At 44.6% G+C, this 27,296-nt stretch overlaps 1 protein-coding gene across 1 annotated transcript in view; it reads left to right on the top strand.

Moving 5' to 3' along the window:
* The first annotated feature begins 797 nt into the window (after window positions 1-797).
* Window positions 798-27,296, top strand: part of LOC133127196 (cadherin-2-like) — a 72,717-nt gene continuing 46,218 nt past the window's right edge. The window contains exons 1-2 of the mRNA XM_061239895.1: window positions 798-1,070; window positions 3,861-3,969. Coding sequence (XP_061095879.1) covers window positions 1,023-1,070; window positions 3,861-3,969 — 157 coding nt within the window. The 5' untranslated portion in view covers window positions 798-1,022. The remainder of the gene's footprint in view (window positions 1,071-3,860; window positions 3,970-27,296) is intronic.

Genomic DNA, 27,296 nt, shown 5'->3' with positions numbered 1-27,296 from the left:
AGGCCCCTGGTCTTGGAGTGATCGTCCACTTTTCCTTCAAATTAAGGCCCTGGAATTATCTACCAACTGATACTGGACAGTATATCCTGCATTTCAGCTCACTTGATGCTCTTGTCCTAAAAAAAAAAATATATATATATATATATATATATATATATATATGTTATATTTTAAATCAGCATCCACTTGACGAAGGATTCCATGCTCAGCTGTCTTCTTTGCTTTTTCCTCCCAATCAAGTCAGGATTACTCTGTTGGGATGCTAAGGGAATCGAGAAGCTTGGGCAGGAACTAAAGCTGTGTCCCTTCTTTTTAACATCCGAGTTCTACCTCTGTTGCACTTAAAAATCTACATCGAAATAGATTTAATTATCTATTTTCGGTCATGGCCATGGGCCAAAAAACATACTTTGTATTCACTGGCAACACTTTATATAAATGTTAACACCGAATTAAAAATCATGTTTGCATTCTATGCGACATGCTTGTCAGGCCAAGTATTCGCACTTTCTGTATTTTTACTGTTCAAATAAAAGAGAGCCTTGGTTTCAAAAAGTGCACACGAGCGCAAAGGCGTGTTTTCAAATTCGCCAACGTCCCGGCCCCGCCTGGATGAACTGTCCGCGCGAGCGAGGGGGTTTTGTGGGTGGGGATAGAGAATGGAGGTTTGCCTTTTGTTGTAGCGAAAAAGGAGGGGTCTGTCTTTCCAGCCCAGCTTCCGGAGGTTCGAGGGGAGGGGGAGGAAGAATCCATTATTTTGAATTAAGCGTTATGGAAGATGTGACCAGCAGGGAGAGACAGTGAGGTGTCTGCGAACGGCAGTCGGCATTGGTTCGGCTGGGAGAGGGAGTTGCAGCTTCAGTACCATATTGCAATCTCACTACAGTACGGAGAGTGGCGAGGAGGCTGCTGCTTCATTTTGCTGCCGGTGCCGCCTTTGTATTAAGGAACACTATTACACATCGGTCTACAGAGGGGAAGGAGACATTTATCACCGATTGCAAAAGGGGAACCAAAAAAACATGTACCTTAAAGGAGGCGTGCTGTTGACGCTCCTAGCAGCTTTACAGGTAATATTTGTTTCTTTACAATGTTTAGTTGCGCCAGGCTGTGTTCTAGTGCTTGTTTTCGGTGACGACACTGCCGAGAATCTGTCGGGTGTAATGCCCCGACGGTCAGTTGACTCCTGTTTGAGTCTCAGTAGATACGCGTTCACAAATATTGCAACGTTGCAATGAATGCTACGCAGTCAGTTTTGAAGTTTATTGCTGACTGATACATCACTTTGATGTATTCTGGGTGTTTTAAAATAACACATTTGAATGAAAACAAAACAGGCAAACTGGTTGGAGTAAGTGCATAAAGGTCGGCTGTACTTTGCTCCTCCGTTGCTAGTGGATTTCCCATGCCATGAATCCGGGAGCTGTAACATTTTTGTTGTTCACGACTAATAACATACGATGCATTGATCGAAAACGGGGCATATTCTCTCCCCTCTAGCATACTCGTTTAACATCGATGTGCATTTCTGGATTATCGGTTGTTGAAGAAGATATATAGGAGTTACTGTCCATGGTAGCTACAAATAGCCTAGGTTATTGGTCGTGTTGCAAGCGTCCCGTGTGGTTACCCAAGTACCCACTGTGCTGTTCGTTGTGGGTGCTTCGCAGTCTAAATTAAAATTGCCATCTTGAAAACGCAGTGTTTTAAAGTTCTGCCGACTGTGCCCAAGTTGTGCATGTTTTTGCCACAAGCAATGACGGGGAGGTTTAAATAAGAATTTGATTAATTTCTCTCTCCGGGATGCCACGACCCCCGGGGATTTTTTTAAAATCTTTTTTTGTCTGTAAGTAAATCGCCCACTGTGTCTCTCTTCCGTTTTTGTAATGCAATAAACAAGCAAAACGAGCAGTGTTTACCTGAAATTGAGTCGAATTCAATTTTAAATCAGTGTAGCCTAATCAGCATATAACTAAGTGGACAATTTCCCAGTAGCAATATAACATTTAAAACCCCCCACAGCATGTAATCAAGTTTTATTTGAACCCAGTCTCATTTCACGATCGAGAGAAAATTGGACACGTAGCCCATTAATTATAGTGAATATTTGATGCACCATTATTTTTAATTTATCGATGCATTCTATGAGTTATTGACAGTGCAAGATGAAGAAACTGCCAGCATTCTAAATGTCCATGGTATTCATTTGATTTAGGTACAATGCGGATAGCTAGTGATTGAGCACACAGTGGCACTCTCTGTATCCACATTAATAAATGTTTAGGTATTACATTCCTTGTATGATTTCCCTCTCACGCCTCCGCTAGTTCCCCAGGTTTGTTTAACTACAGCTTCGCATTTTATGAACAGTGTGTGTCGCATTCAACTCTTAACCCCTTTGACGACGTTTTTTTTTTTTTTTTGGCTTCAGAAATGAACAGACTATCGTAACCCAGTGTAGCGATACCGTGGAGTGCAAAATGAACTATGTTAGCTGATACCCATGTTGCAATATTGCGTTTAAACTCGGGACCGCATTCTTTGCGGGTTCCACAAAATAAATACGATTAAGGGGGTTGGGATTGCATGCCAATGGAGCTCAGTGGAAATGTGATCAGATTTAGGCTATATCCGCGCCCGAGTCCGTCAGGTTCACAGAAATTCAGTGGCCACGCTATAACCTCATTCCATATACACATTGCATTTCTCTCACCAAGCTAAGACTTAGCATGACGCTATGTTCACTTGTGGCGGCATATGCGTAATTTAGTAGCTTCTATATTTTAAGACCAGTTTTTATTGTTTGCCAGTTTGATGTTGTCATTTATTTGTGTTTCGTTATCGCGTTTAATTAGCCTAAACCAATGTTAACTTGTTAACTAATGAAAAAAAAAAAACTCTAATCCTAATTTACAAATAGTAGCCTCGCATTCTTACTGTGTAACACCATAGTAACCCTTGCATTTTTCAAGTCTAGGACTTGAGTTGAAATAACCCTTTTCCACTGAGGGGCACTTGAAATAGTCAAGACACTTGGCTGTAAATGGGTGGGGCTTTCTTTGTGTGGGTAGCCCTTGTTGATCTGATTTTAGTACTTAAATCATTAAAAGAGGAAGCATATAGTTCTAGAATATTCTCCTCTTTAAGTGGCTCTTGAAAGAGTAATTCCTGGGCAAGGACAAATAGTATAGTGTGTAAGAAGTTACAATAAATAATGATTAATAATTACTTCTAAATTTCTATAAATAGTCATTGATAAACTATTATTTTAATTTTAATTTCATTTAATTAAGTAGAGGGGCCTCGAAAGCGTGCAAGTGTATATGGATTTCACACAAATGTGCAAAGACAATGATCAGTCATCAGCTGTCTGTGTGGAATCAGCATATTTTCGAGTGAGAGAGAGGGAGAGAGAGAGGCAGAGAGAGGGAGAGAGAGAGGCAGAGAGAGGGCGAGAGAGAGAGGTAATACAGTAATAATATCACTGAAGACGTGATAGGTTAATTACATTAGCCACACAGGTGCCATCAGTTAACTGTTTTCCACTGTGTTCCATTCCACTTGACTTCAAAGCGATGCTTTATTGCTCATACCCGGCGATCAGAAGGTCTGTGCTTGCGTTACAGTCTGCGCTCTCCGAACAAATAGGGTCTGTTCTAGCTTATCCACGCTCCTTGGCAAATACTTAACCCTTTGGCCTCATCATCCTAATTGCAGCCCACTTAAAGACAACAGATGCTGTTGTACAGCCACGGGGAGTTCGGCTCTGACCCGGGGATGGGGAAGGGGCACGGCCAATCGCATTTTGAAAATAAATAAATAAAAAAGCAAAACAATTTATGACTTGTTATTTTTCCCAGGTCTCCGCTGAGGGTGGTGGAGCCCAGCGGTGTGAGCCTGGATTTTCGGAAGAAGTGTACCACGCCGAAATCTCCCAGAGCCTCACTGAGGGGCAAGCCCTTCTAAATGGTACATTTTTTATTCAGTGTTTCTGCTGCTGCCTGCATTGCTGTGGTGTCTCGCTTTTATTCAGTGGGTGGGGATATTAAGGAACAAACTGTGCTGTTTTGTTGGTGTGCCAACATAATGTTCTCAAATGAGTTTCAATTGATTATTTAAAAAGAGACTTTAAAACAGGGCCTGCTTATATGCAAGGGTATTGGGATAAATATTTTAAACCACAGATGTTTTCCTTTTAGTGTGATTATAAAAAAAAAAACTGCATAGAACATTAATAAGAATCCACAAGGCTGCCAGCATTTTCGTGTGCTTTGTTTTTGCATAGTGGTAGTTTTGGAAAACAATGTTGTGTTGAGGCCACTTTAAACTTTAAAGTTTCGTGTTGCGCGTGGAAAAGGGGAGTGTTCCGTTTAGAAAGTGTGCAGATCTATTTCATCACCGTTAAGCTTGTTTTCATCCTAGCTCTTTTTATTACATTTCCAAAAAATGTTACTCGTGAAATTAGCAGATGCTGATGAACCAGGCGGGCTACATGCTCGCACTGCTTTCAACCCCAGGCTCGCTGCTGCGTTTTAAACCGCTGCTATCTTTGGGCACCATCCAGGGTAAATCACATATCACATGCCCTGGCTTTTAATGGCTGGGGAATCCTCACTCACATCCTTAAGCAAAGGGAAACAGAACAGACCATTTCCTCTGCGATGAAGATTTTTTAAATTTGACCAGGAGTTCAGGCCATGTTGGTGCATGTCACCTTATCCGCTTGGATATTGAAACAAAGCAAAAACTGTCTGGGTTTGTTGTGGGCCCCCAGTTAAGTAAATGTAATTATGCAGTATAATGATTGTGAGATTGCACACATAATTTTCATCTTCCTTTCATCCTTAAAGGCAGATGAAAGCAGGCTCAACAAGCTGGCAATTACCTGGCGAAGCACAAGCAAGGCGAAACAGACAAACTTAAACAGAGCTTAGGCCCGTTCTCCATGGATTTATAGTCAGTGCCATTATCCTCTCTGCTAGGGCGATGTCTGCTTTTGACGAATCGGCTCCTGCTTCCTGTTAGTCTTTGTAGCCACATCTGAAACAAAGCTATCGACAACATGCAGAGGAGATTTTTTGGCTGGAGCCTCAAGCAACCACCAGCGGAAAAAAAAGAGAGAAAAAGACAAATGTGGGCATCGAATTTTACACCGGGGGCCTACAATTCACATCCTGACAGGACAGTGAGTCAGGGATCAGTTGATGGCTACCTGTATCTGGGACCTTTTGATCTTCTGTGGTGATTCATTTCCGTCCTCCTTTTGAGTTGTGGTGAGGTCATTGGTATTGGGAGCCATCTCAGCTTTTGTTTCTCTCTGCTTTTGTGACCCTGGAGGCATTCCTCACGTTATCTGGTGGGCTCCTTCCCTGGGTGCTCTGTCACACTGTGTCTGTGAGGAGTCATGCTGATGAAATCTCATCTGTTAATGGAGGCTTTCTGTGTCCTCAGAGATGACAACAAAGAGCATTTATGTGATTTATTTAATCAAATTCATTATTGTTACTTTTATTTTTAATGGCTTTTTAGACGTTGTGTGCTGTAGCCTAGTGCCATCACCTTCTTGTGAGGCATTGCCATTAGCTTTAAATATTATTATTATGATTCACTTGATATTGAACTCAAGGTGTTTGAAGATGATGAGATGGTAATTGGCCATTTGTGGGTATTGCGGATTTAATAGTATAAGACGTCATGCTTAGGTAGGTCAGAAAAGCTTTTCTTTTTTTGGTCACGCAGCTCTGAACAGATTTCTTCGCGTCCAAATAGGCCCAGATCTTTCTTATGTTTTCACTCAGCCGTCTTCACAAACAGCAGCTGGAAGTCTGGATGCAACCTGCAGAATATTAAGAGGCAGAGGTTGCTGGTTCAATTCCCAAGTTGGGCTGTGCTGTCATGCCCAGGAGCAAGGCGCATAACCGGACTGTGTTCAGCGCATATCCAGCTGTGTAAACGGAGGCACGTTAGCCTTGTGAGTGTCAGAGGACTGGAGCATCTGCTGAGGCAGTACATGATGTAATAACCATATAAGAGGGCTGTTCACATTAACATATTCATTTTCGTGCCAGTCGCCACGAGCCAGAATGATTCGTGGTTTTGGGATGTGTCATTTCGGGTTTACCCCCGTTCGTTTATTTTTTGTATTTTTAAAATGTTTTCGGGCGGTTGATAATTGGTCGATTGAAATGTGAAATGGCCTCCGGTGGAGAGATCTGGGCTCATGGCAGGCTTTCGCTGTAGGTTGATTCGAGGTCTCCTTGGCGATGCGCCATGCGATGAACCTGTTACCTGGACGCCGAGGGCAGTGTTGAAAACTGACCCTCATGAGACCATAACCAAGGGAAATAAATCAAGAACAAAAACTCTCCCCTTCTTGCCCCGAAGAAAAATAGTGCTTCCTAAAAAAATGTTTTGGTATCCAGTGCCTGGTAAATACAAGAAATAATTGGTCTTGAGCTGTTGTTTTTTTTTTATTTTATTTTTTTTTAGCATTTGGGCTATTTATTTCAGATACATTTGATTAGTAATTCTGTGCAGAATGTTCAGTAGATATCTGCACATCGTACATGTGCACTACGGTTTCCTCCCTCTAAAGCAACAGTTACAGATTATATATATTGCATAAGCTATCCATACCAGAGTCACGCAGGTCAAACAACCTCAGGTCAGGTCCTCGGGTCAGTCCATCAGCACTGCATGGATTTCCGTTTAATAAGGCAGAACTGTGCCAGGTGCTTGACACAAAATGGATCCAGTGTGGGAGGTTCTGTTGTAGCTGGGGAGCTGCATTTCTCTGCTGGAGGTGGTGTGGAAGGCAGTGTTTCTTTATAACGGAATATGAATAGCACAGCCAAAAGTGTTGGGACAGGGATGCTATCTTTTGTTGGTTTTTTTGCGCTGTACTCCAGCACATTGGATTTGAAATAAAAATGGATTGACTTTGTTCCAGAATTCCCTTCTTTTTTTTTTTTTTTTTGCGAACTCTAACCTGGCCGTTCTGTTCTCGAGGCCTGCCAGTGTTTTTGCATTCCACAGTGAACCCTCTTGAGACTCCTCTGGCTCAGTCTTCTCTTTATGGCCGTCTATGTCCACATCCTGGAGAGTGGTCTTGATCTGTTCGACAGTCAAGGGTTTTTTTTCTTCACAATTGAAAGTATTCTTTGGTCATCCTCCTCTGTGGTCGTCCGTGGGCGACCTGGATGTTATTTCTCAGCTCCACAGTAGGTTCTTACTTCCCAACAATGTCTCAGGGGCTGTCCTTCCTCCACAGATCATCCGATAGGAATGTAAATTCTCTGAAATTAAATGCCGCAGTTTGCACTTTAACCTCATATTAATTGTTTTTGTATGTCAAATGCAATGGAGTGCAGAGCGAAAGCAACAAAATTGGTGTCACTGCCCCAGTTCATTTGCACTGAACTGCATATTCTCTGGTGGGGAAGATGTGCAATACGGAAAGGAGGTTGTGCCCTTTTCATTGGAAATCAGACTATGGACCTGGAGGGGACTGGCTATGCTCTGTTCCAGCATTTCCACAGTGCGTGTTTATACAGCCACTGTTGATCCAGCTTAGCAAAATTGGCCTAGGGCTCTTTCACCCTCTGGGCAAATGGCTTTTACTACAATATAGTAATATGAATTATTGTAGTTGTTGTCGGTATCGTTGTTACCGCTGTTGTTGTTAATACCCAGTGAACATTTTCGTGGTGAAAAAATTGGTTAAACGCTGTGAAGGTGTTCAAGTGAAATCCTGGCTACAGGATTGTGACGGTTTTCTAGCTGACTAGGAGGTAGCTAAATCAGGGTATGCTATTTTCGGGTTAACCTAGTCCATTTATGTCAGCACATCTCAAACCAGATATCCACCCCTGTAGACGTCTAGTTTCCAGCTTTTGCTCACTGGATAGTAATAGTAAAACTAGTAGGCCAGCATAAGTAGTGAAGGTCCACTAATATTGTTCCAGTGACTACCGAAGTGTTCCAGTGCCAGCCGAATACCTCGATCGAGTCTTTGGTGATTGGATGGTTGAATATGTTGTTGACTGGATGGGTTGGTATAGTAGACTTCAACCATGTTGAAATTCATTATACTGTACATGATGGTGATTATGCAAAGTGTTTGCCGTGTTCTCAAAAGTCTATAACTTTTCAGTTGGAGATTAGTGCTGGGAAATTTACATGCGATTACGAAAAATTGCAATTTGCACACTTCTGTTCTCTTCATGGAAAAATCACTTTTTTTTGTTCACAAGTTTCATACGAAGCCTTCGCCATCTGCTTCACGTTGAATCACAAAAGGTAGCACCTGCAAGGTTTTTATATTCAAAATGAGTGTTCTCGGTGAGGTTTTTGTGGCAGCAGTCGCGAGTCTATTGGTTTTTCCCCGGGAACGCTGGGGCGTGAAAGCTTGTGCCATGAAACTGGGTTAATGAAAAGCCAAAATGCCTGACTGAACATAGCCGTTCTCTCCACCGTTACAGTCTTGTTCCACTGCGGCTCCGTTGTTAATTAAGGTGATAAGGAGTAACTACAGCGATGTCACTACTCTGTGACATAGGCGTTCTTGCCTGGTCACCACCCTGCTGTGTCTCTGATACAGGTGCATATAGGGGACCATTTGGGACATAGTTCAAAGTCAACTGCGGAAGATTTCCCTTGGCTTTAACTTTGATGCTGCAAAAATGATTACTACTGTATTAGACATATTATTGAACAAAGTACACAGTGTTTTAGTTGCCACGCAATGCAATAGTCCACCTATAGGAAAATAAGGCTGGGATTCAATCCATATTTGTCCTAAACTTTCTTCACAAACTGTTTCTTCACTTTTTTTTTTAACTGAGTGAACATGAATGATGTTAGCTACTCATCTGGTGATTGGTAAACCACATATAGAGAGTAACAGATATGGTGTGAAAGCAATATTACCTACAATCGAAATTCCAAATACGCACGAGTGTGGTTTGGTCTACAGGCAGGTGTTAAAATGGCAAGCTGTTTCACTCTGAACATCGAAAGGGAATCAGTCATTCTACTCTCGCCAGCTCATTTGATTAGCTTATTATTGTGGAATTTTAATTCCTCGCTTTCCATAGTGAATAAAATAATCAGGCCCATAATTTAGGAAAGCTTCCAACCACAAAACATTTTCTCTAAATGTGTGTGTGTGTGTGTGTGTGTGTATGTGTGTGTCTTAGCAACCTATCTTCAGGTGAGCATACAGACTTTCAGTTCAGTGGGAGTTTCGCGTGTATATGTTGAAGAATAGTGCTGCGTGTGTGTGTGTGTGTGTACGTTCACACGTGTGTGGGTGGGTGAGATATGTTGAATGAAGGCACCAGTGGCTCTCCGTAGTTAAAGTGGTCTAGTTAGACGCACATGGTCAGCGCGGTCGGGGTAACCGCGGCGATGTGGCTATTTGCATGGATGCAGCTGCCGCCCGCCTCCCCTCTCAAATGCCTTCTGACAGGCGCGTCTCCCTGGCCCCCTCAACTTCTCCTTTGTCTTGTTTTATCAGTGTAAGTGGGAGCTTGGCCTGAGTTTCTCTCTGCGAGGAGACTCGCTGAGAGGCAGACATGTTGGGCACGATAAAGAGGTCTGCCAAGCTTCCTGTAGGCACGCACACCCCCCCCCCTCCTCCACCCACACTCTCACAAAAACAGGCTTATGGAGAGACGTTTTTGGGCCAATATATTATAATATATTGAAGTCACTCTATGTCAAGTATTCCCGAACGCTTGAAGAAAATAAATGTATTTTTAAGAAATAAACATTAATGTGTTTCAAATTAAAATGCTAATTTTGTTCCGGCTTTTAATAATTTATGCTTTTAAAAGAGTGCAGCTGGTTTCTTATTCAGATACCATGCATTAGCCTCTTGTCCTAAAAGCATAATAAGGACATATTTACACATGGGTTCTTAATTATTTAATTGCGGCAGAAGGAATTAATTGAATAATTAAAGGCTTGGACTAAAAAGGTCCATAATTAAAATGAAAGTGAGCCACTGGGTTGCAAATTGAATGCCGTAGCCAGATATCTTGACAGGCCCAATGCTCTGGTGTAAACAGAACAGCTATAAGCCATGAAAAAAAAAGTCTTAACACCGCTGAAAGTCTGAGAGTTGAAGAGCAAACTGCAACATAGGGGTTATGATGGTTTTTGTCCTGTCCTGTGGAAACAAAACAAAATTCTCTTTTTGTCAAACAAATCTTTTTCATTAATATCGTGTTTGTTGCACCAGCGTAGAGCTCCTAACCAGCGTTTGCGTTACAGCCAAAGGTTTTTTTCCGCTCTTTTTTTGGTGTTTGAGTTGATCAATAAATCCAGGGTCTTTGTTTGGCCTGATCAATACAGCGTAATGAAGTCTGCGCTCCAATTCCCGGCTAAGCATTGCTATTGGGGATTGAGGGCTCGGACTATCTTTTATTGTTATGAAGCACAGTAAATTTTATTGCTGCACGTCCACCTCGGTTTGTTTTCTTCCCGGGATCATCTCTGAGTTTGCGCTCGCCGTATCGCAGCGAACAAATCCAAACAAAGGCTCTGAACGAAAAGTATCGCGCTCTTCACAAAATGGAGATTGAAAACAGGGTTTTGTTGCTTCAGCGGGCCGGGAGGGGGGGGTGGGGGTGGGTAGAAGGATTACCTGAGACAAGACGGCTCTCTTTGTAAATAATCATCGCTCAATACTGTTCTTCTGTTCCAACTGGTCCTGGTATCACAAGCTTTAGAAGTATCTATTCAATGATGTATTTATACAGGCAAATAGCAATGGAGCTCAATACTGCTCTCCGTCCAATTGGTCCTGGTATCATGAGCTTTTGAAGTATGTATTCACTGATGTTATTATTGATACGGGCAAGTAGCGTTGAGGTGGTCATTAAGCATGACAGTGGCTCATTCACTCTACCGTCGCAGCGGTGACCTTTGATCTATCAGCGTCCTTTGAAGTGGGCAGGCTCTACACACACACACTAGGCCGGGGTCTCCCCGCACACACTCTCATGCGAGCATACCGTAATGACAGTCTAATAGCGCTGCTGAGGGACCCAAAATGCACTCGTCTGTGCTGAATTTGTGGCGGAGGGGATTTCTGGAGAGTAGCGGGGTCATGTGATGGAGGAGAGGACATATTTTATTCATGTTTGACCTTTCACTCGTCCGTATCGTTGTCTGCATTGTGTCCCAGTTCAGTTTTGAGAAATGAGACGGGAGCGGAGAGCCAAGTTAGTTTAGTATGTATGTGCCTGCGCTCTCCCTATCAGAGCTCCCTTCCTCCCCTGGACTTCAAACTGGGGGGTGGTGAGTATAGGTGATGTGAGTGGCTGTTTGGGTTTGAAAGTGAGATTGCAATTTGATAAGGGTGTGTGTGGGTGTGTGTGTAGACGCATGCGTGTGTGTGTGTCTGTCTCTGTGTCTGTGTGTATGTCCTTGTGTGTGTGTGTGTGTATGTAAGAGAGAGGATATGTGTGTGTGTTTCTGTGTGTGCCTGTCCTTGACATATAATTAGCCTGTTAGACACAGACAGCCTCAGTACCCGTGGGCTGGACCTGGCGAGCGAGTCGGGGAGTGGACAGCTGGTACCAGGAGGCAGGGCTCACACCACCTCTCCTCTCAGTTTTTATTGACAGTCAGAGCTGCTACGCGCCCCCCGGCCCCACTCCCAAATCCCTTTAACCCGTTTGACTTTATTGACATTTCCAGCATCTTTGGATCTTTTGCTGAATCTTTGATAAAGCAGAATACCTCCTCTCTCTGAATATGTAAGATGCACTCCAGCTCGCTGTGTTTGGATGTGTGTGTGTGTGTGTGTACGTGTGGGCGTGTGTGGGTGTGTATGTGTGTGTGTGTACGTGTGTGTGTGTGTGTGTGTGTATGTGTACGTGTGTGTGTGTATGTGTACGTGTGGGTGTGTGTGGGTGTGTATGTGTGTATGTGTGTGTGTACGTGTGTGTACGTGTGTGTGTGTGTGTGTGTATGTGTACGTGTGTGTGTGTGTGTGTGTGTGTGTGTGTGCGTGTCTACGCCAGTAAGCCTGGGCCTTTTGAGCTTGCATGTTTGTTGTTGAAAGTGGAGTGGAGACAGTGAGTCTGCAGGCTTTCTGCATTGGGCTCTTCGGTCTTGGCATCAGCACTCAAACGAAATGGAGTGGGGGGGGGGTTGGGGGGCCGGGGGAGTGGAGGAAAATAAACCTTGTCAGCAATTATTAAGAAACTAGTACGATCCAAAGAATAATATTTCCTGCAGTTTGTACTGCTGTAAATGCTTTGCAAGGTAAACTGAAACATAACAAACATCAGCGTTTGTTATTACACATTGGCTGAATTGGTTCCCGAGTTTGAATCTAAATTATTTTTACGAGGCACATAATTAGAGTATTGGAATTGTTAGTTGCCCTGGTTGCACAACTTATCACGAAACACAATGTAACGCAAAAATTACAGTTGTTTGAAAGGAATCATGGTCCTGTTCTTGCCCAGAGACAATTATTGATAATTATTTACTGTGCATACTATTAAAATATTATGGGTTATCCTCGCTAAGAAGAATATGGAAAATCCATCTAGAATTATTTCCCTCTTGTACAAAAGCAGTGTGAGAAACTATGAGGGTGTGGTGGGTGGATGTTTTCCACTCTGACTCAAAAGACAACACTACTTTGACTGACACTACAGTACTAATTTGACTGATACTAACATACTCATTTGACTTATACTTAAATACTGGTAATTTGAGCCGCCATTCCGGGACGAGACCCTCAACGGAACTTAAAACCTAAAAAAAAAATGAGCCCTGTTATTTTAGATTCAGGTGAACTGGAAGATATCTTTAAAAAAAAAAAAAGAATGTATACTGGATTCGTACAGACAGCTCTGACCCAGTACCGGAGTCGATGTGAGCCGACAGCATGGCCTGTTTCAGTCGCTGCGGCACAGCGACGAGGCATAGCGCTGTAGCCGGGAGACAGCGTATCAACGCCGCAGATTGAAATGTTTATTCCGTTAAACAAGCGGCCCTGTTTTCCAGGGCGCCCGGGATGCAGCCTGAGCGGGGACGTTTGTTTGGTCAACGCGCCAGAGGAACTTCATATTTCTTCTTACGGTTCGGGTCCCTACAAAGGGGGTCTTGTCCGGGGCGGCGGGGCGGGCCGGCGTTCAAAGCCGCGATTGTGTCTCCCGCCCGCATTATTTCCCCTGCTTGTTTTCGCCGTTTCTCATTATGCTGGCTGCGTTCGGGCTTCCGCTGAACCTCGGGATTTCAGCTGCGGCAGCTCCTGCTCGCGTTCGCCAATGCCGTTCGGCGAGGCGGTAATGAATCGGGTCAAGCGCAAGCGCGCTTTCCGCGTCGAGGCGCTTGCCGCTGGAAGTTTTCTCGAGCTTTCTTCCACTCCTGCAGAATTGCTTGCTTTGTGTTTTATTTCATTTCCATTAAAGGTCAGATCTTAATATTGAGGCTACACAAATGCTGCAGTCTGTCACAGCGAGGGCGAGAAAACATTGGTGCCGTTTCCACTGTGATAATGTGTGGTTGTATCGTTTGGAGCTGGAATAAGAATTTTAATGAGTTGTGGGGAAAGGCAAAGAGAGCAAATTTCAGGGAGCTGTACTTTTGCAGCTGAACAAGTCTGTGGAACTATAGAAGCAGAAAGGCCTGTGTGCTTGCACAGCAGGGCTAACGTTATCAGACGGATCTGTCGAAACAACACAAGACACAGCCGGAGTAGTGTTGCGAGCCGGAGCAGAAATTTAAACCTGGCCTGTCCCCTGTATGCACAGAACAGCTCTCTCATGCTCGCTACCTGTAGTGTTGCATGCCTTGTCCCGGGATCCAGTTACAGCACAGCAGCATTATGGGTACGTGCGGTGGCACTGTTGGCCTCTGTTCTGTCAGACCCCTCCCTGTCCCCCCAGTGCAGGCACCTGAGAGCCTTCACCCTAATGGCCTTCCTGGAAGCCATGGCGACCGCCTGATCCACCTATAGGGTTTCAGTATTGTTGAGGTCACGGAACCGCTGCAACCTCATAATCACGTCGACTCTCTTTTCTTTGTGATGTGTGCGGAGGCGTCCGAAAACTCCGCAGCTCACTCCACGACTTGGCGGTGTCAGAACTCGTCCGATGAAATATCTTGTAACGAGCTCGATGATTAATTAGGACAGCCGGCCATCGATCGATTCAGGCGCCAAAGTTCAATTTCCTTTTATTTTCTTGTTGCCAATTTTCGCGTTGCTCTGAAGGATCGGTGGGCTTTGATTTACCGTTCTTGCTGTTTTACGGCTCTTTAATGAACTGGAGCTGCAGATATGGCTGAAGTTGGTTTTGTGCCGGGTTCACCGGTTCCTCCATGGCATCTTCAATCTTCATCAACCGGCCCTGTGCCTGCGGGCACTCTGAAGAGAAGGTTTTTCGGACTGTTCTTTTTTTTTTTTTCTCTCTTTCTAAATTCCAAGTCAGTCTTCAAGAACTCAGTGTACCGGTACTGATCGTTACATCAGCATTAGAATGCTCAATTCTAGAACATTCTGATCACATATTTGCAAGTTCACACCGACAGGAGCCAGAGGCTGATATGTCTGAAGACGGAACACGATGCATTTGATGTAACTTGAGTTGAGAACACGAGCCAGTCAGGGTTAGTGAGCGTTTGGTCGGCACCAGGGATATCACAGTTGGGGGAATGGTGGAACTGGCTACTCAGGGCCCCAAGCTGGGGTGAGGGGTGGTGGTATGGGGGGGGGGGTCAATAGGCCGGGACTAAAAAGTTTGCTTTGATCTACAACTTTTAAGGGGGGCCACAAAGACTGCATTTGTGCAGGGCCCAGAATTCCAGTGCTACATCCCTGGTTGGCACCGTAGTATAATGGTTAGGGAGCGGGATTTGCAGCATCGAGGTTGTGGGTTGGATCAGCTGGGGTGCTGCCATCGTGCCCTTGAGAGAAGGTGCTTAACCTGAACTGCTTGAGTGATGCCCAGTGCTATAAATAGATTGTATACAAAGAGTGTAATCTGTGTTTGTCACTAGATAAAAAAATAACACAGGATCCTATAATGATGCGAGTGCTTACAGCACCTATCTGCAAGTTCCCCGTCTTCGGGAGAAAGATGGCGGAACCCACAGGATAAGTGTGGCTTTGTTTTTAATAGATTGCTCTGATTGTCTCCTCCTGAAAGAAGATTAGCAAGAAGATAAGGGATACGAGATTTTCGCATTATTACTGTGTATTTACATCATGCAGACATTTAAGATGGCCGCCGTTCCTGCCTAATTTCCTATTTGAGCTATTTCGAGTGGGCCTATGTCATTTCAGATTGCATTAATATTTACTACTGGACTGAAGGGCACATGCTATATAAATCCTCTGTGTACATTGCCGTGTACTCAGCAGAAAATAGGGAAATTATTTTCTAAGAAAAACTCGAGCAGGTCTGTGGTTAAATTTCCGTCACTTGGCATAATTCAAGCAGCCATTTCATGGCCGCAGATTAAGTGTCACATTAGAGGCAATGAATATAAGGGACTCTTGCCGCATACATGTTGCGTAGAATCACAGAAAAACATTTTGAACCACTAGGCAAACGGAGACAGGAGGTCAAATGGGATGTCTGGCTTTGGTATGCGAGGGGGGGCAGGGGGGTGTTCGGGGATAAACTCGACACAGGGAGCATTGTGTTAACAGCAGGGGGAGATTTGTGGCGAACACGGGATGCATCTTTATTTTGTAGTACTGATCTGCTGAAGTCTGCCGAACCAGGGCGCTTAGTGTAGTGTTCCTCGGTGGTGCTGTGTAGGCTCTCTCTCTCTCTCTCTCTCTCTCTCACTGTCTCTCTCTATCTCTCAGTATCTCTCTCTCACTATCTCGCTCTCTCTATCTCTCTCTATCTCTCACTATCTCTCTATCTCTCTATCTCTCACTATCTCTCTCTCTTCCTCTTTCGTTCTTTCTCTCCCTCTCTCTATCTATCTTTCCCTCTCTCTCTCACTCTCTGTCTCTCTCTCCCTCTCTCCCTCTCTTTCTTTCTGTCTCTCTCACTCTCTCTCCATCTCCTTTTATAAACATTCATTGATTCAGTTTTGTGTTTTCGATGTTTGCTGGTTTGGTCTTGGGCAAGCTAAACCCGTCGTCTGCCCAAAATTGCCCAAATGAACGCGTTTACATCAATTTGCAGCGTGCCCAGCTGCACAGACACAGCCGGAATGGCTTTGAGGTTGCGGGCCGTCTACGCTCTCGGTCTCCGTGATACACTGGCTTAGCCGATGATATGCTCATGAAATAAAATTTGGCTTGTTCACAACCACAGCCCAAAGGCAGCCACAGTTCAGCCTTAGTGCGGGGCTGGAGCTCCACAGAGCTCCGGAGAGAGAGAGAGAGGCAGAAAGGCCGTCTGCTCGGGCTGTGCTGCGCTGGGTCTGTCTTTAATTATGATGATGATTAAAAAAGAGGGGGGGGGGGGTGGGGGGGAGGGGGGAGAGAAATGCCAGCACCAGTCAATCTCCAGAAACTATTTAAGGAATGCCAGCCGGGGTTGGAAAAGTGCTGAGGAATCTGTTTAGTCTAACGGTGGGGCCGTGCCGTCCGGGTTAGGCGAAGCCGACCGCATAAACGTCTCCCCCGTTCAGCAGGAAGTGCCTCCCCAGCGCAGACGGGCCCACGCTGCGGCACGGCGTTTCCGCGTAGCCACACCGCCGGCGTTCGCCGTCGTACCTTTGATGTGGGCCCGCGGTCGGCCGTTCCTCTGTTTAAAAACGCTTGTATGGCACACACGGTGGCCTGGCCCGTGAAGGCTTGGAAAAAGGCAGGCTTTGTTGATGTTCTGATTTCGGACGCATGTGTACACATATGTTCGAGCGAAGCTTAGTTCTCAACACAGCGGTTGCCCGGAGTGAAAAAAGCTTTTATTTTGAAATATTTATGCTGTAAAATGGAAAAGAAATCAAATAACACACCGGCTTTTGTAGGCTATGTCGTCTTTTTTTTGGAGCCACGTGAATGGAGGATTGTCTAGCTGTTGGGTATTACAGTCCTTTTAAAGGTTTCATAAACTTTTGTCTATGCACTTAAAAATGTGAAACGTTGGATCAACTTAAATGTGACTCAATGTGACAGTTAAATGTAGTTAAATGTAATTAAGGTACTTTAAAAAAAATTACAATTTAATACAATTTAACTTAGTTAAATGGTAAATGGCTGGCATCCAAAGTGCTGTACAATAGCTGCTTCTCATTCCCCATTAACACACGCACACACCAACAGCGATTGTCTGCCATGCATGGTATCAACCAGCTTGTCAGGAGCATTTGGGGGTTAGACGTCTTGCTCAGGGACACTTCAACACAGCCCAGGGTGGGATTGAACCAGCAACCCTCCAACTGCCAGACAACTGCTCTTACCGCCTGAGCCAATATCAACCCATTGTGGCAAATACATTTTATATGTGACTTCTTGAAGAAAAAAATATTCTCTATGCCCTTAAAAATGTGAAATGTTGGATCAACTTAAAAGTCTAAACTAAGCTAAATGTAATGAAGGAACATAGTTTTTATAAATTTCAATTGAGGCAAATTTTATATGTGAATTTTCTCTATGCCCTTAAAAACGTGAAATGTTGGATCAATTGAGGCGAATTTTATATGTGAATTTTCTCTATGCCCTTAAAAACGTGAAATGTTGGATCAACTTAAAAGTTCTTCAAAATGCTTCTTCAAGTAGTCTTCTGAAAATGAATTTGATTCAGCCAAGTTAAATATAATAAATTAAAACATTTTGATTAAATTTCATATAGATGAGTCCAAAAAATGTTTTTAAGACGTGACTACACTTCAAAGAATTTGTAGGAATGTTTAAGTTGATCCGGTGTTTCACTTTTTTCGGCGCAGAATGGTCAGTAGGGTGGGGTTCGAAGTGGGGCTTCAGCTGAGGTATCACCGTCCTGTTAACTTCTGAGGAATGTCTTGCATATCTGGAGGATGCGGGGGGGGGGGGGTTTGAACAGACGGGACTGTCCGGAGTCCTCCCACGTGCCCGTCTGGCTGCGGTGCCGCCTGCTTCGTGGGGCCTTGTTGAATTTTTCAGCCGTTCATTACTAAGCCACTGTGCAGTAAGGAGGTATTCACAGTTTATTTTGGTCTGCTGAGCTGCTCCAGGGCCACACACTGTCGAGCGCAGATATTAAACAGACTTTCTGAGCCATATGTTTGGAAGTGGGTGCCAGTTGATGGAATACTGTCAGCTGAGATAAGACTGCGTGTCCTGAATACCTCCTCGACACGGCGCACTAAAATAGCCCCGCCAAATATGCATGGCCTCAACTTTTTTATGTTCCTCACCTTCTGTGAAGTATTTCAGGGTTATTATGTTTATCCACTTTAAAAAACAAAAAGGAATTTCCATAAAGCTGGCCTAGAAGGAAAGAAGGGAATTTTGTGTGCTTATGGACCCTTCAAACTGTGAAGAGTCAATTTGATTTGAGTGTTTATAATCTTCAGAGATGTTTCTGAATAATTCCAGAGCAACTGAACTTGACCTTCTCTTTCTGAGCGCACACACATATACACACACATACATACACATCTTAAGAATCAGGAGTGGTTTGGCTTCATTTCTCACAGTGCACATTTCACCCTGATGCGAGTAGGTAGTAGGAACACAAGATGGAGGCTTTAATGATGAATGTTGCAGAAATGCACTCACAGGAGTATACAGGGGGATTTACTTTGTAATCAGTTCACGTAAATGCAGTGTCTCTCATCTGCTGCTGTAAATCTCGGCGGAAATTCGATTTAAACAGATTGGCAAAAGGTATGGAATTATTCTGCTTCATCCGCATGATACTTTCATCCTTGTGTCTGCCGTTCTGACTGATTTTACCTCTGGAAACGGAGTGAGTCACGGATGTATTTGGGTGACATTCACATTCGGAATAAAGTAAGAAATGGTTGAATTTTAGGGCTTCGGTAATACAGTTATTGCCACACTTAATTTTTTCATTAGATGTCTCCTAATGCCAAGCAAGTCATGAGGGGATGAGGAGTTGGGAGCAGAAACCCCCAAAAAAGGTGAGCGTGCATCCTGAAATGTCCTCCCTTGCTCTCTGCTTCTCGCAAGACAGTCAAGGACATTTCTGAATGCGTGCTGTTTTCATGAACAGAAAGCACCCTGTTCTTTTTCCAGATATGTTATGCTTTTTAAGATATGTTTTTCTTTGCAGTTTTTTTTTTTGTTGTTGTTGTTGTTGCTTATTGCTTTTTCCTGGATGTGATGTCACACAGTTCAAGTTGAGTCCAACAGTGTTTTTGAGATTTGCTCAATGTGACACAAAACCACTCCAGAACATGTCGAGGTGCACTTAGATGAGCTTCGCAAGCGGAGGATGAGATCAGGACTGTGCCCACGACTCTGCCTCTCATCCTCTCCTCCTCCATCTCCTCCTCCTCCTCCTCCTCTTTCTCCTCCTCTATCTCCTCCTCCTCCTCCTCCTTCTCTATCTCCTCCTCCTCTATCTCCTCCTCCTCCTCCTGAATATAATATAACCTTTGGGGAGAAGGAGATTGCTGCCGTTTGAAAAGGATCAGGCGGTTTCCTTAATCTCTTATGGCAGCATCTCCGGCCTTTCAGAAGCCAAACAAAGGGATGCCAAAGAGGGTCTGTGAGGGGAGGCATTACACGGCGGACATGGCCGACTCCTGTAATGTGGTTTCGCGCCGGTCCCCCTGTGCCCGCCAAGGCCCGGGCCGGGGTCTCCCGTCTCCGTCACCCTCATTACCCCTGCCCTTTATTGGGCCGGTCCTCTGACGCCTCGGACGCGTAATCGCATCACCGATTTGTGGGCTCGTTGAGTGGGTGTGCAGACAGCACTTAACGGAGGGCTTTTTTTTTTTTTTTTTGAGCTCTCTCTGGCTGTAAGTGGACTGGAGGATGGGGGGAGGGTATCTCAGTCAGGGCTAAGCCTGTCCATGTGGCGGTGGACAGTTGAATGGTTTTTCCCGGCGTGTGTGTGTGTGTGTGTGTGTGTGTGTGTGTGGAATGCCGTTTCAGCGTGTGCCTCATGCAGCAGAAGTTTGAAGCGTGTCCCAGGACAGCTGTGTGATGAACTTCAGTGCCATTCTATCGGGATAAGGGAAGAGCGGCATGTGTCTCGTCTGAGGAAGTATGTTTCATCTGTTCAGAAACACAACAGCTGTGGCCCAGCTTTTTTCTCTCTCTCTTTTGGGCTTGCTGAAGTCTCTCTGTAACCCTTCCGTTTGCGGCGAGGGATCGGTTGTGGTTAAAAAGGGGAAAAAAAGAAAATGGAAAAAAAAAACGTGAAGAGAAAAAAAATCCTGGCTCTCGGAGTTTGGTTTCAAGCACAGCTAATGAGAGCATGTGTTAAGTATTAGTGGAACATAACCTCAACAGCGTATATAACGTCCTGCAGATGTGAAGGGGCTACTGTCGCTTTTAAGATTTTTAATGATAAGCGGGTAAAGTTGTTTATGTGTTCAGGCAGGGACACCCGCGCACCTTCCCTCCCCACCCAGGAGGTGCGGTCCCTGGCTATGACAGGTCCCCATGTCGCAGTCCGCTGGAAGTATAAAAGGTTCCTTGTTCAGAGTAACCTTACCTGTCCACTGCTGCTGTTAGCATAATAGCACAAATCAGCTAACCTCCAAAGCTATGGCTTCAGCTGTTTTTCAACCATGCCCTATATTAACCTACTGATTCTTTTACCTTGAGTCATGTTTTTTTGGTTTTATTACTGGAATACTATATGGGGGTATTCCGGAGGACATTTTGAGTTGGTATCAGTCAAGGAACTGGATTTAGGAGAACGTATATTTAGGAGAACGGATATATACTTTAGTTAATATACAGGTGATAATTATATTTCGCAGCAGTGTCATGTATGATGATGTCTGAAAGTGACAATCATTTCAACAGTTACCATTTTTATAATATTATGTGCTGAAATTTCTTGACAATAAAAAAATGATAAATAAAAATTCTGTATCATTTCAGTATACTTCATTTAGACACTGACAGGTGTGAGCCAATTTGGGACATTGCTTTGTGTAAGTGTGCAAGTGACTGGATCTGGTTAAACTGTCTGTGTGTGTCTGTGTGTGTGTGTGTGGAGCGAGGCCTTGGCACTGCAGAGTTCACACTCCCCATTGGTTTGTTAAGTGGCGTCAGACCAGCCAGCAGTCAGAAATGCAGGTGATAATTGTCAGCGGCCTCCTGCTTCCCGCTATCCGAGGTGCATGACGGAAGATTCTCAGATGCTCTCCAATTTGAAAGGGCCTCCTAGTCTAACCGGTAACATTAATGTTTATTTCTCTAGTCAGACTTTTACTCAGAAGACTGAGTTAAAGTCTAACCAGTAACATTAATGTTTATTTCTCTAGTCAGACTTTTACTCTGAATACTGAGTTAAAGTCTAACCAGTAACATTAATGTTTATTTCTCTAGTCAGACTTTTACTCTGAATACTGAGTTAAAGTCTAACCAGTAACATTAATGTTTATTTCTCTAGTCAGACTTTTACTATGAAGACTGAGTTAAAGTCTAACCAGTAACATTATTGTTTATTTCTCTAGTCAGACTTTTACTCAGAAGACTGAGTTAAAGTCTAACCAGTAACATTATTGTTTATTTCTCTAGTCAGACTTTTACTCTGAAGACTGAGTTAAAGTCTAACCAGTAACATTAATGTTTATTTCTCTAGTCCGACTTTTACTCTGAAGACTGAGTTAAAGTCTAACCAGTAACATTATTGTTTATTTCTCTAGTCAGACTTTTACTCTGAAGACTGAGTTAAAGTCTAACCAGTAACATTATTGTTTATTTCTCTAGTCAGACTTTTACTCTGAAGACTGAGTTAAAGTCTAACCAGTAACATTACTGTTTATTTCTCTTGTCAGACTTTTACTCTGAAGATTGAGTTTTCTCCAGTTTGTTAAATTAAAGGGGCTTCCATTGTTATGTGGCCCTCTGACTTCTTTCACCGGAATTCAAGTGCTGTCGTTAAGTGTTCACATACAGTACGCAGATTAGCATGATTACACACATTTCTTATTTTCTGTGGCCAAAAGCTTATACTTGAGGCTACTCAAACCACTCTTATGCTCTCTTACTCTATACAAACTCTTCCTCTATGTAAATGCCAACCACATCTGGATCTGTTCCTTTCTTTTACCCCCCTCCCGCTTCTCTTTTGTCTTCCCTCTTTCTTTTCCGTCGAAGGTAGTGAAAACAGACATTATCTGCCTCTCGGATACGTGGAGGGGGTGTGAATCTCCTGCTGAGGGAGAGGAGGAGGTAAAGGGAGTCATGTTGTGGTTGCGTATCTGCAGGCCCGGGTCGATGACTGTAAAAACGTGTGTGCTAGGCTGGCTGAGCTGGAGGGTTGAACTTGTGTGGTGGGAAAGTTGGTGCCTGACTTTCCTTGTGTTCCGGTGCCTGTGAGCGGTTTGTAACGGTCAGGGTTGGGGGGGGGGGGGGGGGGGGGGTGCAGATGGGGGTAGTGTTTCTGGCTCCATATTGACTCCCCTGGGCGTTGCCGATGGATTTGACACAGTTAACATTGTTGTGTTTGTCATGAAAGGAGAGGAGGGGGAGGAACGTGACCCCCCTGGCCAAAGGAGAAGGGCACGCATTTTGGGAGCCGTGGGTTGCCAGGGGCAACCAGAACTGCTCTCAGCAACTGGTGCTTGTGTTCTCTGTGCCGGTGCTTGTGTTGGCTGGCACCCCAAGGCAGATCAGCGCAAACCGCCGTTTGGGGGTTTTTTAAATACGGGAGGTTTTGTCGAATGCTAAACGCAGCGCTCAGTGCTTCATTTGCTAGTTTTTATCTTTCCTTGTTTACCTCAGAGATGGTTCTGTTGAGCCCCAAGGCTGGGTAATGGAATATAAACACGATTATCTTGTTTTGACAAAAAAATACGCATTGCTTTAATCTAAAATATTTTCGAGATGGTGCTTATTTTGAATTCCGTTGCTATTATTTTTGAAGGCCCGCGTGAAGGGTCGTACCCTCTGGAAATCATAACATTAGCAAGCAAGTGCAGCAGTGCAAATAAAGCCGGTGACAGCAGGACATTGGAACTCTCTTTGGCAGACCGCAGGTTCATTTCCAATACATTGCACCATGATTCTAATTCTTCATTCCTTTTATTTATTTTTTCAGCTGAAGCCTCCAAATTCGTTCCTCTGTTTCCAAATCGGAGAGCTCCAGGGGTCCTTGGGGTGACTGAGAGCTGTGGGGGGAAGCTAATAAAAACGCGAGCGAGACGCTGGCTGTCGCGAAGGCCCGGCGTCGGGGGAAGACCGTAACGGCCCCTAATGCGTATAACAGGGGCGCTCTGCCTTTTGGATGAGGCGGGCAGACGGCGGTTTTTCTCCGCAGCCGCTGAGACTCGGCGTATCGTTTGCTCGGAGGACCGCGAGTCGGTCCGCGCGTCACTCAGCCGCCGCGTGTTTTCTCCATTAGCGGCCCGGGGCCGCGCTCGACGCCGACGAGAAACGAGCCCGGGTCCTTAACTCCGGCGCACCGTCTCTGGTGATGGATGTCTTTCAGCCCAAGCCCCGGTGTATTTAAGAGCGCTGGGGGAAAAAGCAAAAAAAAACGTTATGCTGCAGACAGTGGGAATCCACACCTCCGAGTCTCTGATCCCCGAGTTAGTCTGGATCAGAGTTTTCTCAGACAGGCTGAGGAAAATGCTGATTTTTTTTTTTTTCCACCGGGATTTTGGGCAGACGGCGCGCGGACAGTTGATTTACTGGCGCGAGTGTCCTCTCCCTGTCTGACGTCAGGCCCCGGGGGGCTGAAGGCCCCTCACCCCTGACTGCCGGGGCGGTAAATCCGGGCGCATCTGTTGCGGAGTTCAGCCGCGCAGGCTCTGGGCTGAAGGAGGCACAAAGACGTGTGGGCCGTCGTCTCCTGCGCGCCTCCTGCCGCCACAGCTGTCGCCTCCTCTCCTTAATGCACCTCCTCCACCTGCCGATGTCCAATCACAGCCTGCCCTCCCGCTGCTCGGCAACACGCACTCTACGGGGCTCGTCGTGTGAATGACTTAGGAGGCGTCGGAAAACGCACAAATTGCAGAAACACACACACATGCAAACACACACACACACACATAGACACATGCATGCACACACAGAAACATACTGTAAATATACACATAAGCATACAAGCAGACGCACGTACACACATACAGACAAACTGACAGACCCACACGCACGCACACACTCATATGCACACACACACACACACAGAGCAACTGACAGACCCACACACACACATACACACATACAGGCACGGTGAGTATTTACTCTGGCTGGTGATAGCAGAAAGGCCTAATAAATCCCCCGTCGGCACGTTAAAAAAAATTAATTCTGTGAACTGAATATGATCATAAATGTGAAATTAACATGCGATTTGTTGAAGGTCCTCTTTTCTGCTTGGCTTACTTCAGGTGATAAAAAATGAAAGAAAAGATCACTCAGCCTCTCTAGTGTATTCAACAGCTTTGCCATTGCCCAGCTTGCGTTTGGAGCGTTTTATGGTTTCTATTATGTGGGTCAACAACTCTATCAGTGGAAATCTTATTATGAAAGTCGCCACAGCAGTGGAAACGCGTTACCAGGAGGTCACGCAATGGGCAGGGAGGCACTCCGCTTTCTCTGCCTTTCAAAAAGAATTTTAAAAAAAACTTTCAAATGGTGCTGCTTTTTTATGTCACCCTTAACTTCAGGGTTAGTTTCAAAAGGCTTTCATTCATGGGACAGAAAATAATATTTTTTATTTGAATTTAGTAGGCTCTTGTCTTTGCTCGAGTGTTCTTCAGTTCTTCAGCCCCCCCGCCCCCCCCTCCCAGATCAGCTTCTCTGAAGAGAGCCTTGTCTCTCTTTCCATAAACATCTATTCTGAAGCCCTTTCTGTGTGAGAGAAACCTCTTCTCATAACTCTCTTGTCTCCCTCTGCTTGAAAATCAATAGCGTAGGGCCGTGTCATGTTTCACTTCTGACCGAAAGACAGAGCGTCACGTTTCAGCGCTGACCAAAAGATACTGTTCTCAAAGGTGAGGTGAGAACAGTGGAACAACGGAACCTGAGGGTGGGGGTGGGGGGGGTGGGGGTATTTAACTTCCCAGGAGTTAAATACCCCCCCAGCACCCAAACACACAGCCCTTCACTGCACAAACAACAAGTGTTTCAGTCTTGTAATGAGACAACCTTTTTCTCAAGTAGAAAATATTTGCTTATTTTAAAGCGCTGTTTACTTGACAAGTACAATTTTCTTACCCCATTGCCAAATCTTGAAATGAGTCACGCCGTCTCACTTTTGTGTTATTTAGCAGAAAAAGTAATGGAAATTAGATTTAAAGTCTAAATATTAGGCTAAAATGCTTGTTCAGACTTTTTCGTTTTGTTTTTGCTGTGGAAATACGGGCCATGTATTGCCTCTATCCCTCACTCTACAGTGTCCACATTTAGTTCAAACTTACGTGGTCTGTTTGTTCCCCCTCTGTGGTTGCAGAGGGTCTCAGTGGAAGCACGGTAAACTGCCCATGTTGGTTGCTTGGTCACTGTCTGTACCTTGTTTTTCATGCATATAGTTAGTAACCAGAGACGCCCCCCTCTCCCCCCAGGCCCCAAAAGGTGTATGAGTGCATGCGGAGCTGCAGGGGATGTGTGTGTAACTGGATGTGGGGCCCTACCTGGAGGGACACGGACACCACCCTTCCCTAGACTATCGGTCACCCCACCCACTGCAGGTGTAAGCTTTCCCTGATGAAACCCAATAGCGTTGTGTGGCCTATATATTAGCTGTACCAGTTTAAAGAAACCGTACAGCATGCTTTAGGACCTTGTCAAAACGTAGAGGTGCACAGGATTATGTTACTGTTGTCCTGGCTGGTTTACTTTAGGGGTATTATGATGTAGAATCGGGTGAGAACGTAACGGATTGTTTTTGTTTTTGTTCAGTTTTCTCTGCTCTCCGGGTCTGCGAGCATCCGACAGCGTCGGGTGGGTAAAAGTACTTTGAAATGAAAAGACATACCTGTTTAATTTCCTGACGGTTCTGCCCACTTGAAAGCGCAGACGGACCTGTCACGCGGTCCCTGTTCAAGCGACGATTTCGCCCATGACTGGCTGCACTGATTGGGGCAAAAACTGACAAAACATTTTCTTTTGACTCAATCTGCCATTTTTATGTGCTGCCGGGGCCGCTCTGCTGGGAATTGGCCGTTTTCAGTGGAGCAATAAAGTGTGCCTATTAAGGTACATTGAAAATGCCATGGCTTGCTCAGCCCTTAAATGGATGCCATTTGCTTGGATTCATATTAATTCTCCTCTTTTCCCCGTGAAGTATGTTGTGCCAGCCTGTATTTTCAAACCTGGTCTTGACATTTGCTGAAAGGCAAATGCAGGGAAGGGAAAAGAATTACCGCCGTGGAAGGCTACGGCTTGCTATTATTTATTTAGTTTTTCAGGTTTTTTTTTTGCAGAGTAGCAACAGAAATCAATAGCTTATTCAATAATGAATACATTTTCAGGCTTATGATAGCCTATTCAATTTGTGTAATGGAACATTGTAAGCATGTGCTGGCAGTACGCACCGTCAACGTCTTTGTCCTGCTCAGCAGCATTGTGGCTTTCCCCACACTGCTTTCTGTCTTTTGTAAAGAAGGGAACGCAGGCAGCCACAACTATTTTTTTTTAAAAAGCCCCATGTTTAGGTGCTCGACATCGGCTGAAATTCTGCCCTTGAGATCTGTTTATCCATCACATTAGTTTATTTCTTTATCTGAGTTTGGACAATACTGAGGCCACATTAAACAGAACCTAACCTAAAATAACCCGACCTTACCTGTTTTTTTTTTATGATGCATTATTGTACCTGATGCAGTTCAGTAGTTTTATGATTAAGGCAGTGTATAGTATGTGTGCATATGTCCAAATATCTCAGGAAAATTAAAACTGGAGGGGATGTACTAAAATCTCGATATATGCCACACGAAAAGTTACTCGAGTTGCATAGGCTGAATATAGAAGAAGAGCCTCGCAGCGTTCTTAGAAATATGGTTTAAGATGATCACATTGCAAATATGCACACTGAAGCATAACAAAAGTCAACAAATTACTGCAAGGTGCGAAATCTGATTTAAAAGTTTATTTCTTCACAGTGAAACTCAGCCATACTCATTTAAATTATGCAGCCACACAAAAGCGTCTTCCATTTCAGCCTCGCTGTCAATGTGAAAGGTTACTGAAGACCGTTGACTGGGGCAGAGAGAATCCAGCGTGTCTTTAT

This window comes from Conger conger, chromosome 4, assembly GCF_963514075.1.
Source record: "Conger conger chromosome 4, fConCon1.1, whole genome shotgun sequence".
Taxonomy (NCBI): Eukaryota; Metazoa; Chordata; class Actinopteri; order Anguilliformes; family Congridae; genus Conger; species Conger conger.
The sequence above is the reverse complement of the archived record's forward strand: the minus strand, read 5'-3'. Positions and strand labels throughout refer to the sequence as shown.